Source organism: Simochromis diagramma, unplaced genomic scaffold, assembly GCF_900408965.1.
Source record: "Simochromis diagramma unplaced genomic scaffold, fSimDia1.1 OVJJ01000344.1, whole genome shotgun sequence".
In the NCBI taxonomy this organism is placed as follows: Eukaryota; Metazoa; Chordata; class Actinopteri; order Cichliformes; family Cichlidae; genus Simochromis; species Simochromis diagramma.
Window position 1 is genome coordinate 7,213,202 of NW_024387375.1, and position 16,465 is coordinate 7,229,666.

At 41.2% G+C, this 16,465-nt stretch overlaps 1 protein-coding gene across 1 annotated transcript; it reads left to right on the forward strand.

Moving 5' to 3' along the window:
- Positions 1–17: 17 nt before the first annotated feature.
- Positions 18–14,066, forward strand: hepacama (hepatic and glial cell adhesion molecule a). Its single transcript, XM_040009002.1, has 7 exons — positions 18–2,929; positions 5,576–5,923; positions 6,119–6,400; positions 11,881–11,971; positions 12,243–12,310; positions 12,484–12,554; positions 12,766–14,066. Exons 1-7 carry the CDS (start codon positions 2,833–2,835, stop codon positions 13,126–13,128), a joined length of 1,320 nt encoding a protein of 439 aa, XP_039864936.1. The 5' UTR covers positions 18–2,832; the 3' UTR covers positions 13,129–14,066.
- The last annotated feature ends 2,399 nt before the right edge of the window (positions 14,067–16,465 follow it).

A 16,465-nucleotide genomic window follows, 5' to 3' on the forward strand; every position in this document is an offset into this window, starting at 1 on the left:
TTTTCTGTGGAACATAAGCAAGGCTGGCAATTAAAAGCAGTTTCAGTGAAGCTGAAATAGTGTTCTAACAACAACTCTAATGAATGATTAACACAAAACTCTTTTGTACTAAAAATGTTTTTTTAGATGTTCAGATCATGTAAATCCACCAGCAGTTGCCTTGTCATAAACACTCTCTGTGTATATCCGTTTTACATTACATGCCAAAATCACAAAAGAATAACACAATTTTGCTTCATCTGCCGAGGCAGTCTTGTTCACTTTATGAGAAACAGGATAGAGCATCTTCAGTCTCCCGGTGCACCCACTCAGAACACCCACACACATCTGAGCCACACAGCGAACTGCACAAACTCAAACGGCACACACGCATTCTCAAACAGGAAAAACACGAGCCGTACTTCATCACGCAGATCCCGTTAAAGTCACTTATTGTCGCTCGCACGTCGCCAGCTGCAGAGGTGGAACAGCCAGCGCCTTTGCTTGCGGCGGTTTTTCGCAAAGGCAGAGCGCAAACACTTCCTTCTCAGGCTGACTTTCCTCCTCTCAGCCGCAAATCTCATGAACATCCTCTACGGGTTTTATATGGACCTGTTCTTTCTTTTCTCCTACTCAGTCCCAGAGGTGCCATGGCCACGTTCTCCTGTCTCTTTAATGACTGTGGGTGAACAATCAATATCCTGCACACCTCCAAACATAGCACAACACCCACTTCGTGCTGTAGATTGAATTCTGAAGGTGATGGAAAAGACAGTTTTACAAAAAAAAAAAAAAGAGAGAGACATGAGCTGGAAAATCGTGTGAGGATATTAATACATCATCATGTGAGAGCCAGATTTAAACACACTAAAGAATAATATTTTCTTCCCTTCGCAGCTTGCACTTAACTAAAGCTGACCCGGACCATTTTAAGAGTAAATCACGAGAAAGATTTGCTTGGTTAGTTCATTTTCTTCCTCAGACAGTCTGTCAGTGTGCAAAGATTTCTGGTCTCCTGGGTGATAATTAGAGAAGAATAAGCCAGGACAAACAGCAGGGGGCGTAATTATCCTCTTTCCAGTGGTTATGACTGCCCTCGCCATCTTAGGAGAGACCATATTTTCTGAGTAGGATACACAAGTGGGCAGTGTGCAGAAAATATGAGCTTTATTTCTACATCTGCACAAATATCAGCTAATAGGAGATGTTGTTAAATGCAAGAATCCCAGATTTCAAAAGATAAGAGCATCATTTGTATCATGTATGCACTGTGTTGCATCTGCATGTGTGGGGATGACATCAGTCTTAATGGGGTCTAAAAGTGACAATAGCTTCTGTTATGACACATTCAGCTAAACTAACTGAGACACACAGGCTCGGTCTGTTTCTAGTCCCCTCTTCGCTCAGCTGACTGGAAATTGTCCCCCTTGATTTAGAGCCTGTAAGAAGATGAGAGGAAATGGGAGGTGTTTCTTTTAGAGAGGGCAGAGGTGGAGGGGAGAGGTTCGACTTTGATGGCTCACTACACAGGAGTACCAGCCCTGTGAGAGTGGTAGTCAACAGCAGCTGTTCCCATAGTCCTGGAAGGTTTTGGGTTTTTTTCTTCCTATCAACGCAGGCTTCCTCCTCTGCATAAAACATCCCTTTGTTGTCAAACAAAATGCTCCAAAAAAACTCCTGACAAAAGACTTTTAGAAAGTGGGAGAGATGATTTATAATGCAACTGACTCATCAGTGCACACAAACAAATAAAGAAAAAAAAAAAACAGAAAACGGACTGATCAAACATACGGGGATTTCACACATGGCAGCGTGTCTGCTGTAATAAAAAGTGACTGCCAAACTTCCCAACTGATATTAGAGCTCCATGCAAACTGGCAGTCAGAGGAAGGATCTAAAGCAACAGAACTATTGGATTTTGACTTTTGTTGCATTGTCACATGTACTTTTTACCTCACGTGTAAGATTCCCATTTTGATTTTCACATGCATTTGGATTTATGAAAAGTTTAGCATCACTTCCAATAATTTAGTTATCTTCTCTCTAAGCTTTGCCTCCGGCTCCTGACTTCTTCTCATATGTCACTTTGCTACTGTGGTGCAGTTTCGACTCCACCTAGAGGACAAAGCAGGTATAAAACCCTTTCTATACTTGCTCTTCGTTTGCTGCTATTACTATGAATGTCTTGTACATAGCATCGTGCACCTGACACAGTAGTGCGTAAAAACCAGAAGCAAAATACCTAAAAGGCTCCGTGTGATTGGTTTGGTGGCCAAGCAGCAAATTGTGTGTTTACTGTGAGGCTCCAGTCCAGAAAGGAGTTTGAACAATGCCACAAAAATAGGCCAAAGAGGGGGGGAAATGAGTTGTTTTTCAAACTCAGACATTTCCGAGCTTTAAGTAGGTTCCAGAAGCTCTAAGGAACCTACTTAAAGCTCAGAAATGCTTCTGGCTGAATTAAGTAGTCCTTTCCAGCGTGAATTTCTTTCCAAAGTAGCTGAACTCGACATTGAATTGCTTTTTGTGTAGTTAAAAGAATATAAAAACTTTTAGAAAATAGCAGACGATCTAGTAAAAGCAGAGAGTTTCTGTTAACTACTTTTTGAAAGGGAAGAGGGGAGCTCGTCTAAACTATGTGTCATGAACACACACACGCAAACACACACATACACACAGTTGGCTGTTGTTGGCAGTGAGTGGGGTGCTGTGTGGAGAGTGGGGCTCAGTGTGACCAGGCAGAGGCCAGTGTTGCAGCCAGGCAGGCGGTGGATAGAGTGTTGAGCGGCAGAGACGTGCCCAGGGTGGATAAACCATGCTCACTAAGTGGGAGAAAGACTCTGCCCAGGACACAAGATGAAGGTGGAGAGGAAACCCTCCTCTAGAGACGGCAGTTTCGCTGACATTCCTCCTCTGCTGAAGCTCCTTGGCCTCCTCGTCTTTGTCCTTTCAGGTAAGTCCAAGTCTTTGTTTGACTATTAACAGAAAAAAAAGGGTAATGATCTGCAGGCTGCTTTGCTGAAGGAATGTAAATAGTAAAATGAATGCAAATAACAGCCTGAGTGTGCCAATTCACAATAATTATCATTTAGTTCACATCTTTATTTCAGATTTATATTATTTGATAGCCTTTAAAACCCAGATCCAAGTCTTTCACCCCAACTCTTTTTGAAGCAAAGTTAATCCCAGTTAATTTAGACGCTGATGCTTTTATTTTTGTCCTTGCATTTTGTGAGGTTGGCAGCACAATGGATTTGTTCTAGGGTGGTGTTCGTTATTGGGCTCCCATTTAAAGCTCAAAGGAGCATGGAGAGGCCATTGAAGGCGTGCGAGGAGGGGATGTCTAGGTTAAGTGTGATGATAAAGAGTTTTGTGGAGAGCTGTTGAACTGGGCAGGGCCTTCTCCTGAGTGTGTGGGTAGTTTCAGATGAGGAAATGATGACCAAGTGTCAAAAGTTTACAGTACGGTGAGTTTGGTTTTAAAAGGATTGGATTGGTTTGGATTGATTTCTCAGCTGTACCAGTTTACCCAAAGCAGGCGAGTTTGGTGGAATCACTGAATCCTGTGTCCATCTCCAACTTCACCACTGACAAAGAATTTCTCTCTCTAACCCTCCCTCACTCTTTTCAAGGGAGGAAACTAGTCTCAACAATCATGCCCTTTGTCTTATTGCCTTGGCAACCCCTGTCAGGCAGACCAAATGGTTACCACGGCAATGAGGCGATGCCTTGCTAACTGCCTTTCTGCAAGAATGGTCGCTCTCTCTCTCTCCCTCTTTTCCCCTCTCTCTTCTCTGTCGCTCTCATAGGTTGATCTCTCCATCACTGAGCCAGAACAGTAGGATGCCCCTCATGGGCCCGAAGCCACTGTTCAGACCTGCATGTGTCCAGCTACAGCTGATTTACAGGAACTCCACTGTGGACATAATGGCTTTGCTGTGTTTGGTTTCCAAGACAGGGTTTCTTAAAAAAGCTGAAATGTGGCTCACGCTATATTTCCTTATTCCAATGTCCCTGTGGGGGTGGAGGATAGCTGGGGTGCACAAATCAAAATTAGTGTATTACTTGTTCACTCCAGGAGATTATGAGGAATTCTTGAGAAGGAGGGTGGGGTTCACAGAAACAGGGTAGTAATCAAGACATGAACACTGAAGACAAAGTAAAACCAGCATGTGTGTATTCAGTAAAACTAAAACGTGCCAACCTTTTGATCGTTAAGAGAGAGAGGAAAAAGAAAAGTGAAAGTTTAAAAAAAAAAAAAACATGTCAGAAATGTTATTAAAGGATTTATTGCCCACATTTAAGTCATCGGTCATGTAAAAGCGATTCTTTTTCACATAAAAGAGCAAAAAAGGTTTCGACACTCGAGAGAAAAGCACTTGCTATCTCTATTTCAAGGCGGCCTCTGCACATTTAGGTCAAATGCATTTAAATACTTACAATCTCCTCTTGTATTCTAGCGGCGTAACACGACTGCAGTGATCACAAAAGTTCCCAGTACAAATAGATGCTCTTAGACACTTTAAACTACTTCACTTTAAGAACTGCAGGTTTTACAATATTTGGCAGATTTGCATTTGCAGGTAAAATTTTAACTCGAATACATATGTATAAAATATCAGGGTGATCCAGTAGGAGAGCAGCTTTGGAGTATACCGCATAGGCGCAAATGCCAACAGCTGTGAGTTCTTGGTTTGATTTCTGGCAAAGTGGACATTGCTACATGGCACTCCCTGTAATTTAATAGGTTTTACAGCTTTAGGTACTGATAAAGAGCTTTTCCAAGGTAAATACGTAACATAGTGTGTAAAAACATTTTTACACAGGATTTTTTACAATACGAAAAAAAGGAAGAAGCAGAAATCTTTTATATGACTTAACAAAATCTTTCTGTTTTATACTTCCAGGGTAGTCTGGGCAATGAAGAAAGAGATACATAATGTGGAAAAAGAGCTGTGCTGGTTAAACTGCACTTGTTTTTATTATATTAAAATATTTTATGGATTAAATGTGTAGTTAAATCTTCTTTACACTGACAGAATGAGGAGTTTTGCTGGTCCAGCTGACTTGAGAATAAAGTGATGGTGTATGTGGCCCACAGTGGAGAATAAGTTTCACATCCCTGCTCTAGAGAGGAAGCATTCATCTGTAGCTACATTTGACATGAATGGTCTAAATTTTCTTTCTTGTTCTTCTTTTGTGGGAAATAATTCCTTGCATCATAATTTATATAAAAGCTGTGGCTTCAGCCTACACCTTTTTGGTTTGTCATTTTTTTTTCATCATTTATTTCTAGCAATATAAATGAACCGAACAGGGATAAAGATAAAGATTCAAAATGAATCAAAGGAAAACATTTGAGTAAAATACCTGTGTTGCACTGTAACTGTGTATTGCATGTGACTATTTGCGTTTGCCCAGTAGTATCATTTAGTGCATTTTTTTTTTTCATTTGTTAGCTTGTTTTGCATAATTTCCACATGTATTTCCAATCACTGGCAGAGTGCCTCACACTGTCTTTACACACCTCTATATTTGCTCATCAGTTTAAGACCTCACCATTGTGTCTTTCCCCCCCCCCTTTTTTTTTTTATAACAGGTGAGGTGTCAGGAGTGAATGTCACAAGCCAAACCCAGGTGGTGAGAGGAACGGTGGGCAAAGAAGCCCTTTTGTCAGTCAGCTACTCGAGCAGCAGCATAGACAAGCCTGTTGTTAAGTGGCAGCTAAAGAAGGACAAAGTGAAACCGATCACTGTCGTGCAGTCCATAGGGACGGACATCATTGGAAACCTGAGGCCCGAGTATCGCAACCGCATCCTGGTGTTTGAGAATGGCTCGCTGCTGCTTCACAACCTGCAGCTGTCGGATGAAGGGGTGTACGAAGTGGAAATCTCCATCACAGATGACACCTTCACTGGAGAGCGCTACATTCAGCTCACAGTGGACGGTAAGCAGAGTTACTCTCGTTTCTATAGCCAAGTTTACTCGTGTTTCAAAACATCTGAGCAACAAGAGCAGAGCACTGGAAGATGAGTTAGGACCTATAAAAATTTAATACAGGATGAAAATGAAATTTCCTGTCCAGAGAGTGTCATTTCAATCTCATTCACCTCTGTATCTTCTGCCCTGTCCTTCTTCTCAGTTCCTATATCCAAGCCTTACATCCAGATGATGGCGTCTTCTGTCCTGGAGTACAGCGAGCACTTCAACCTCCACTGTTCCCACGATAATGGCACAAAGCCCGTCTACAGTTGGCTGAAGGGAGGCAAAGTGCTGACGAATGACTCGCGTCTGCTGCTTTCGCATGACCAAAAGGTGCTGACCATCTCACGGGTTCTGATGTCAGACGATGACATTTACGCCTGCACAGTGGAGAACCCCATCAGCAACACGAAGAGCAGTTCTGTCAGGCTCACTGTCTACAGTAGGTGGCAAGTTACGCTGGTAGGAACTCAAAAGACACGTGTTTACATAAAAGAGAAGGGGGTGGGGGGTATGGGTGATAACATTTAATAATAGTTGAACAGAGCTGGAAGAAGCATTAAGAAGTATTATCTATGCAGCAGTATGGCAGTGTAAAGATTTTGCATTAAGACACAAGTATATACCGGTACATGCAGTAATGTGCAAAAGTACCATTTCTCTATATTTTGCTAATGGAAGGAGAAATATCAACGATTTCTTAAAATATGTCCAAACATAAAAGTGCAGAATATAAGGCAAAAACAGTACAATTCTAATTCTACTGTAACCATCTGCACCACCGTCATACAGGCTGTTGTTGATCATTTGCAGTGCTGTCCTAGTCACAAGCGGATATATTTATTTTATTTATATCACGCACTACTGCACTGCACATAGGTTTAAATTTCTCTGTTCCCTAGAGCGTCCTTCATCTTTCTTAAATCTTCTCTACAGTAAACTGAGAGAGAGAGACAGTATTTTGATTCTCCTGTATGTTGTGTACATGTCAAAAATTATTAATAAAAATCTTTGAATCTTGAATGTTTTTAATCTTGAAAAAGCTTGGCAGTCAAAATTTGGTATCTTGTCATTTCTTTAATTAGTCTTCAGGAATAGTTCTCCAGGCTTCTTCGTGGACATTCAAAGCTCTTGAATGTTGGCGACCTTCTGTTGAGTTCCCTGTCAAGATGATCCCACAATAACAATAATAACCTCAATAAGATTACTCTAGAAACTCACAGTTGTACCTCTCTGCTGACTCCTTCTGTAGATACTGAGCCAAAGATGTGAAATTTGGCTTCATGACAGCCACCCTTTCCCTGCAGATGGATCAGCTGAAGGGTTAGATGCATCTGTTAGGTCCTGTGTCAGGTCTTTTCTGGATGTTTTTTAATTTCTTAAAGATGTGACTTTCAGATACTGTTCATCTGCTGTAGACTGTTTGTTTGTTTGTTCAGCTCATAGCTCTAGGAATTACCTTATTGGTGCAAAAATATTATTTAATGGCAGTCGGACTGCGTAATCTTTGGTATTTTCATAAATTTGGCAAAAAATATGGGAACAAATGATGTGTTTTTGTGACCAGCTAGTAACCTAAAGTTAGTACCTAAATACCTAAAGATGCACTTTAAAATTGGTTCCTTGCTATGTCGTCTGTTATGTGTATATACAACTGTGGTTGATTGATTGATCGATTGATTCATAGATCAGTGTTAAGTGGCTTAAAAGAAAAAGAAGAAGAAAATAACATTCAGGCCAGGTCAGAGAATTGGACTAAAAGTGAAAAAGCCTGTAAACGTAAATGTAGCCTGTAAAACAAATAGCCTGTAAACTGCATTTATGTTGTAGCTGGTTAAACTGGAATCAGTGTAAATTCTACTTACTGCAGGGCAGCATAATCTTTAAAAATCCTTTAAATTAATTTGAATGATAGCTTTATATGTTAAGGTAACTATGCACAGTAAATTTCTTCTCATTATTCACAAACCCTCCATCTGTAGGAGCTAGCAGGAGCAATTATCATCTCATGCTGACCCATACACAAACATGCTGGCCTCTCAAACAATGTTGTTTACAACAAGTGCAAATCCAGGCTGTGATTGTAACAGAGTTGGCTCAGAGTGCCTGTTACTGGGCGCCAGTGAAGAGCCACATGTCAGGCTGAGAGGGAGCAAGAGAGGGAGAGGCAGTCTAATCCAATGAATGGACGGTTATTTATGAGGAGGGAGAAGGAAAAAACACAGGCAGGTGGGAGGACGCTGTGCTTCAGTGGACCTCAGTAATCCTGACTTCATTATTGCTGTACTGGGATGTTCTGCACGAGGAGACAGCTTTAGGCTTTCAAACTACTCTGTTTCCTCTGCTTGCATAGTTTCATAGTACAGAGTTTGAAAGGGATAACCTTAATGAGCTACTTCAATGCAACTATTCCAGCACACTCAATCTACACTTTTTGCCATATTCATATTCTTTTTTGTGGTTATATTCGTAAACAGTTGTTTTCATTTTGTGGCTTTTTTAGTTGTGACTTCTCTTTGGACGCTGTCGCTTTTTGAGAGAGTGAGAGCGGTGCCACAGCCCAGCATCACAGTGGAGCAGTTGCTGTTGGCAGTTTGAGACCAAGTGGGGCATGGAAATATTGCATACGCCTCCTGTATGAATAAGGGAGTTGTTTTTGTTAAGCAACCTGAGTTGGTTAATCAACTCACTCATTTCAATAAATCATGAGCTCATGATTGCTATACCATCCACCTGGATTACATCGTCAGAAGTTCCACCCTTTCTATCTAATGAAGCACTGGCACAGGAGCTTAAGTGCTTCAGATTCAAAACTGTGAGTTTAGGGTGTAGGGACTCCAAACTTAAACGCCTTTAGAATAATTTCAAGATGGTTAGACTTCACTAATGTTTCTTATTTTCAGTTTTTTCGTGTCTGCTTTTCTTCCTTTTCTCAATTGCTAAATTTAAAGGTGACCTCTTTAAATATAAATTTGGGGGAGGGATGCACAGAATAGAGCTTTGATTACAGAACTTGAAGACAAAAGAAGCTAGATGTATTTTTTCTACAAGAAACCCACAGTGATAATTTTATGGAAATAGAGTGGAGTGGAGTTTCTGCTGGGCACAGCAATGTATTTTTAACTATGGAACAAATTTCTGTGAAGGGGTCGGTATTTTATTTTTGGCCCACTTTGGACATACAGCTTTTTGGCAAGTACAGAACATATTAATGGTAGAATTTTACAAGTAAAAGCAGAAATTCAAGGTGTTATCATCATGATCTCTGGAGCTCAAAGAAAAATGGGTTTCAATCTCTAATTACACGGTGGGAGGAAGGGAGAGCTCAAATCAAAGATATCTGTCAGCGATACACTTATAGATCTACTGATAACATTAGGAGGGTAATTCAGAAACAGCAACAGGAAGAACAGTGTTTCCAATCGTCAGAATAGTCAGCAGGTACGGAGCCCCGCAGGGAACATGGGAGGAAAAAAAAAATTAGGGAGAAAAAAAAAAATTAAGACGGACTTTTGCGAGATCTCGCAAAACAAACTCGGGATCTCGCAAAAGTATTGCGAGATCTCGCAAAAGTTTTAGCCGCATTCTTCGGAGGCCGCCAGCTCGAAGCCGACCGGGAGGTCGAGGCACGATGTGCCGGGAAAGCGGTGTTCCTCCCGGCTGTAGTAGTTCTCGACCTCCCGTTAGCTTCGAGCTAGTGGGTGTCAGATCTCTACGGAGCCCCGCAGGGGACATGGGAGAAAAAAAAAATTAGGGAGAAAAAAAAAAAATTAAGACGGACTTTTGCGAGATCTCGCAAAACAAACTCGGGATCTCGCAAAAGTATTGCGAGATCTCGCAAAAGTTTTAGCCGCATTCTTCGGAGGACGCCAGCTTGAAGCCGACCGGGAGGTCGAGGCACGATGTGCCGGGAAAGCGGTGTTCCTCCCGGCTGTAGTAGGTCTCGACCTCCCGTTAGCTTCGAGCTAGTGGGTGTCAGATCTCCAAAAACGTCGGAGCACTTTTGCAAATATGTGATGTCTTGTAAACCGAGCAGGTATCTGACGTTTACACAACTACATTCACGCCTCAAAATATCTTAAAAGTGTATTTGTGACCCAGAAAGAGTATTACAACTAAGTAGCTGCCGCCATTGTTGCAATTCAACTTTCGCGAGAAAGTTTTGCGAGATCCCGAGTTTGTTTTGCGAGATCTCGCAAAAGTCCGTCTTAATTTTTTTTTTTTCTCCCTAATTTTTTTTTCTCCCATGTCCCCTGCGGGGCTCCGTAAGCAGGATTTATTGTATCATAAAAAGATGGAATTAAGTTATTTTCTTCAGGAGAGCACTAAAGGGGCTCTAATTCGAGCTCGCTTTACCAAGCTTAAGGACATGGATGCACCAACAACACTCTTTTTCACTTGGAGGTGTTATCTAATAGACTTTTAAGTCATATTGTGTCCCAGCCAGATCTATGTTAGAAAATGTATTTATTATGAGAGATATATTTAATGTATGCAAGACATATGACCTAAATGTGGGGATTGAGAAAGCTAGAGTAAATGGTTTTACTTTATTGGTGGGTAAATGGTGTACAGTTGACATTCCAACCCTGCCAGGAAATTTATGCTTGGGAAAGAATGGTAATAGGAATGGTGGGGCAGGGATAACTCAGTAGGTAGAGTGGTCCCCCCCATGATTGGAAGGTCGGTGGTTCGAATCCACTAAATGGCTACCTGAGGTACCCCTGAGCAAGGCACCGTCCCTGTACACTGCTCCCCGGGCGCTGGATTGGTGGCTGCCCACTGCTTCACTGAGGTGAATGGGTTTAATGCAGAGATCAATAAAGTTTACATCTTTATTCTTATTAAAGCATTTATAGGTAATGAACATTTTCAGAAACAGAACTGGAACGGGGTGCAGGAGAAAGGTTGTCTAAATGGAAATGACTGCTACTCCGGCTGTCCGACACAGAAAGAGCTCTGGTTGCCAACAATCTGGTTGCCTCATCCTTGTGGCACAGGCTTCGTGATGGCCCCACCTGCTGGACTCACTGAAGATGTCCAGCATCTTATTGTGAATTTCTTCTGTTCTAGGCGGCACTGGCACTGGAGGTGCACCTCTTTACTCTTTCTGTGTCAAAGGAAGGACAAGGACCCCCTCTGACACAAGACTGGCCAAGACTGCTGCATTCAGATTGCAAACTGCTCAGAAGCTGCTTTATGGATGCATTGGAAAGGATGTGCAACGTTACCAACATCAAGTCCGTTAGAATCTTAAAAAGGATTCTGGAAGAAGTCAGGCAGTCCCTTATCTGTGCCACTGAGAGTGTTTGCTGAAAACCGTGCTCTAGCTAACCAGTGGAATTATGAGTACATATTTCCAAGACTTTCAGTCACCCCAGCTAGTTGGTATGAGGAGTGTGAACCGCTTCTTTCTTTGAGAACACCTGCATCAGGTGTTCTCACTCCATGTGGGAAGAAGTATCTGTATCAAAGTTGTGTAAAGGTGCTGAATATGTGCTCTCTGGCTGGTGTTAGAGAGTCGAGGAAAATGCAGGTTTTTGGTTCAGACCTTACCCCTAAAGGCAGATGGAGGGTCCTGTATAAGCCACCTGTAGAAAAACACGTTGGTGACCTTCGGTGGAAGATGGATCGATAGCTACAAACAGGCTCAGAGCTGCATGACGAGTGAAAGTGGAGCATGCCTTATAGTGTTACTTGTAATTTACAGATGTTTACAGATTTGTGACATGTTAGAAATGTTTTGTGTTCACTGGGGGAAGATCAGGAACTAATGTAGCATTTTTAGATTATATTACTACTCTTTGTATAGTTTTACAAGTGCACAAGGATTTAAGTGTGTGCATGTGTGTTTTAAGCTCTTTCCTTTCCTCTTATTTTCTTTCTGGCTTTCTTCTCTGCCTCTGTATCACCTTGGTTTAGGACGGAGCTCGCTATACATCATCCTGTCCACTGGGGGCATATTCCTCCTGATCACCCTGGTGACAGTGTGTGCCTGCTGGAAACCTTCCAAGTGAGACCTTTTCTTTTTGTTCCCCCCCTCCCAGTCTTTTTTCTTTCCCCTGCTGCTCTGTTTCTTCCTCTCCTTCTTTCTTTCCCCCCTCTTTCTCTCATTGGCTTTGATAGTGCACTTGAACATGTGGCTAGAATCTCAAGTAGCTCCACAGTCTCTAGACATTTGGTGGGAAAATAGTACAAAACTGTGATCTGCAGTATATATAAAGGCGTCTTTTAAATCAGTTGATTGTTTTCTTGTTTTGTTTTGTTGATTTATTTTGCTTTAGGAAGAAGCACAGACCTGTCCCCCAAAGAGCTCCTGTGTATGTGGAGCAAAGTGAAAATGGCCATGATGGTGAGCAGCAGTTATAGTTCGCAGTCTATTAATTGTGTACAGCACTTTCATGATGTTTGCATCACACTGTAGGCTAATATTTAAATTGTAACAGTCAGGATTGACATTGCATATTACGAAGTTAAAGCTAAAAAAACTGGGACTGCATGATAATACTCATACATCTTTTACAGTTGATGTTGTACCCAAACCATCTACACTTGGTCGAAGGAGTCCTATGCCTCTTTACGTTCTCAATGAAGATGTAAGTCATTCTTTCATCTGGGGAAAAACCTTTCCAGCAGCTCTGCTACTAAACTGTCAGTAGACTGTTGGTTAATAATAATTACAACCTCGTACAGTCACGACTATAAACATAGTCCAGCTGACGTTCTGCTACAAACTATGTCTTGATTACATGAGAATCACAGATGAAAGCCCACAGCTGTCACACATGTGTCATCATCTTATTTCAGGAGAGCCTGGAGCGACTGGAAGAATGCTCTGGCAATGCTATGAGCCAATCAGAAACGAGTCTCCCCGCTACCTACGCTTCAGTCCCGCCTCCTTCCTCCCACAGAACTGATCGACCAGTCTGGTCCACCCCACGCAGATACCCTCGCAGCTCCTCTCCACTCGCACAACCACTTCCACAACCCCTTCCAGGTTCCTCCCTACGCCCTGTCCGCTCCCCTGCTCACTCCCCGGGCTCATCTCCACGCAGTTTCAGTCCTGTGAGAAAGGTCCGTCCTCCTGTAGGCATCCCAACCGGCCACCTGCCTGTGGAGGTGGAATGTGCAGACACCAGCGATCAGACTCACACCCCACCACAGCACTGACAGCTACTCATGTTATGTGATGTACATGTATAGTTTGTTGGTTGTGTTCGGCCATGAGAATAATGGATCTGATGCACTAGGGTAATAGATGAGTTCACTTTCAGCTAACTTTCTGTCTTCCATTATTTATCATCTATTTCTCTGTGGCTATGCACAGTGTTTCTCTGGTCCTTTGAAAATATATCCTCTCACAGGAAAAGTTATATCCTGTCCACCAGCATGTAGTATATAATGTATATGATGCTGAGACATTAAAGAGTTTCTGGGTCTGATATATATTTTGCTCCTTGTTGAGTTATTATTGGGAAGTTTAAGATGTGACTGTACAGTTTTTGTTTGTTGTTATTTTTCTTTAGTCAGTTAAAAGCACACCCTGTATCCTTATGCCACATTAGGTCACTGTGTAACTAAGGTAATAAAAATTATTTAAATAATTTGTAGTTTGTCATCAAGCGATCCTTTTATTTCTATCAGAATCATAACTGCTACAAATGTTCACTCTTCTTTTATGTCTTGCCTGATATCTACATAAACACTTTATTGTTATGGTGGCTACACACAGCACAGAAGAAATAAAGACACACCTTCCTCTTTGTCTTTGTAAGGTAGTTGAACTCGATGTACCGTTCTGAATATTAAGTGCAATACTTGTCTGCTCCATTAGGTGTCACTCAAACATTTCCTTGAATACTTGAGTTTTATGCACTCTGGCAGGAAACAATTTAAATAGTACAGATTTACATCTAACTGTATTTTATATGATCTTTTTTTCATGATAGTTTTTTTAATCTTTGTAGGTTTTTTGTTTGTTTGTTTGACAAACTCATGAAGACTATTTTGCCCCTTTGTTTTGCCTAATATTGGCAAGTGCAGGTGGTACAGTGACAGCGGCCTTTGTTTAACCCATAACTATATCTGCTTCAGGTATGAATAATATGAGCTAACTGACTTTAAAATGAGCTATTTCAAAAAGGAACTTTTAATTTATGTAACATAAATCATATTTTCCTTAAACAATTTGTATGATATTTACCCTTTGACTCTCACTTTGAATAGGTGAAGGCTGCATTACAGACAGGCATGCAACATACATGTACAGAATAGCCACGGGAAGCTTCACCAATGCTGTGAGTTCAACAGATGTGATGATGCTTTTAGTTAGATGCACTTTGCAAGACTTACTTATAAAGGTAAAAAGGTCTGAAAGGAGAAAATGAATTTTTGATCCTGGTGATGAGACTCGCACACACAGAATAAGCGGATGTGAGCTTGTGAAAGTGTCTACAAACACATGCAAACAAAGTATCCCGGTTTATCACTATTATCAAGATAATGTGTTCCCTTCAGAGGTCCAGCTGGGCATCTTTTGTCATGAAAATCTGCATGATTTTACTGATTGCTTTTATCCTGAACTGTACCTTCCCTCACTCAAGGTGTGAGTATTACGGTTGCATAAGCGAATCAGGGGCCGCCTGTTTTGATCTGGGCTTCGTGGTCTTTGTTCTGTTTGAAACACCATTTATCGCTTAGCAGGCAGGCTCATGAATACACATGCATCATGGGATTACGCAGCGAGAAGAATACATGTGCATAATCACATGTGTGTTACAGTAAGTGGAAAATGAAATATCCTTTGGCAGTGAGAACAGGCCGTTTTTATTCAGCTGTACTTTTGATATCACATATTGATTATTAGTAGCACAGTCTGTCCCATAATCTTCCACCTGTTCTCCAGTGGTTGCAGAAGAGCTTAGAAGTCAGAGCAGTAATTAACCTCTGGGGAACAGCGACCCGTCTGTGTGCAGAAAGCATGTGTGTGTTTGTATCTGCAGTAACTGAATAGAGAGGATGTGTGAAGTTTTCCCAGTTTATTGAACGACCACCTCCTGCTGCCTGACGGAGCCTCTGTTTTTTTAGCACCTTTCTTCACACCAAGCAGTCAGTGTGAAATTCCCTGTGGAGGAAGGTGACATTTTACTATTGGAAAGTTCTTATCCAGCTTTTTTTCTGAATAGGCAAAGATCTAGTGAAGTACTGACTTTGGCTTCGATATACACAACTGTGCAAAATTTAGAAGGTCTTTCAAAGGTTGGACATTGTTTTTTTTTTTAGTCAGTTAACACTGACCTATGAATGATTCAAGACACCTTTAAATCTAAAAAAGACATCTAACTCAAGGGACAAAAAAAGAAGCAAAGAATCGATTTTACATTGACATTCTGAAGTGAGGGAAACAGGGAGAAAAGGTTGAGTTTGCCAAATTACAGAAGAACTGGACTGAAAAACAGCAGTTACAGGTCTCATAGCATTTTATAAAATTTTCATTTACACAGTTTGATCCATAATTTCTTGGATAAAGACAGTTTTTATAGTTTTGTGTCTGTACGGGACCACTGTGGATTTTAAATAATAAGCACGATGGGACTGAAGTGCTCACTTTCAGTTTGAATTTAAGGGGTTTAACAGCATTTGATTTTATTTCATTTTCTTGCATTCACTGTTTAGGATTTAAAGTCAGACATGTGACAGCCTGGCGACCTGTCCAGGGTGTACATTGCCTCTCATACTATGGCTGCTGGGCTTCAGCCCCCCCATGACCCTGGATGGATGGATGGATGGATGAATGGATGAATGGATTTAAAGCCATTATACACAGTCCCCCATTTTCAGATGCTCAAAAGTAATCGGACAATTGACTAACAAGCAGTTTTATGCCCAGATGAAGATTATTTTATGACAAATGAAGCAAACATAATGGCTTGGCTTACTTCAGTCCAAGTCCACACAACAGTGGTGCACATTCTTAACTAGATTTATTTTGGAGAGGCTCATGAAATATTTTGCTAAAGATTAAGAGAGCGTTTCCCAGCAAATTTAGAAAATAAATCCATACAATCTGTTCTGGCTTCTGTGAACCACTTTCCCCTTTAACATTGCAGAGTTTCTGTGACCCAAAGAGTCCCTGTTATCTAAAAGTATACAAAAAGAGATCAGAAAAGATAAGACAAGAATTTAAAAGATGCGACAGAGCTTTATTTATTTATTTATGTGTCATTCCTCCACTCATAAGCCCTAGAATATATCCTGCAGCTCTTTGGGCCTCAGTAATACTTTTGATACTGCTGGATTAAAATACATGTTTAACATGTTTGATAATTAATGCATCTGTTCTTCTTTACAACAGAGCCGTTTTGATTTTAACTACTTTGTCCTTCAGGGCTATATCTGCTTCTCTTTCTGAGGTTTTTCACCTTGGAGCATTTGCAGTGAAAATCTACTTATGCAGTATAGATAAACAAACTACAACAACATCAAAGCTTAAATCAGAAATGCACTA

What these genes read in the sequence shown, in the direction of transcription:
- hepacama (XM_040009002.1), top strand. Translation starts at nt 2,833, where the DNA reads ATGAAGGTGGAGAGGAAACCCTCCTCTAGAGACGGCAGTTTCGCTGAC. An exon ending in CCTCGTCTTTGTCCTTTCAG is followed by an intron (nt 2,930 to 5,575) that starts GTAAGTCCAAGT and finishes TTTTTATAACAG; the next exon opens with GTGAGGTGTCAGGAGTGAAT. An exon ending in TGTCAGGCTCACTGTCTACA is followed by an intron (nt 6,401 to 11,880) that starts GTAGGTGGCAAG and finishes ACCTTGGTTTAG; the next exon opens with GACGGAGCTCGCTATACATC.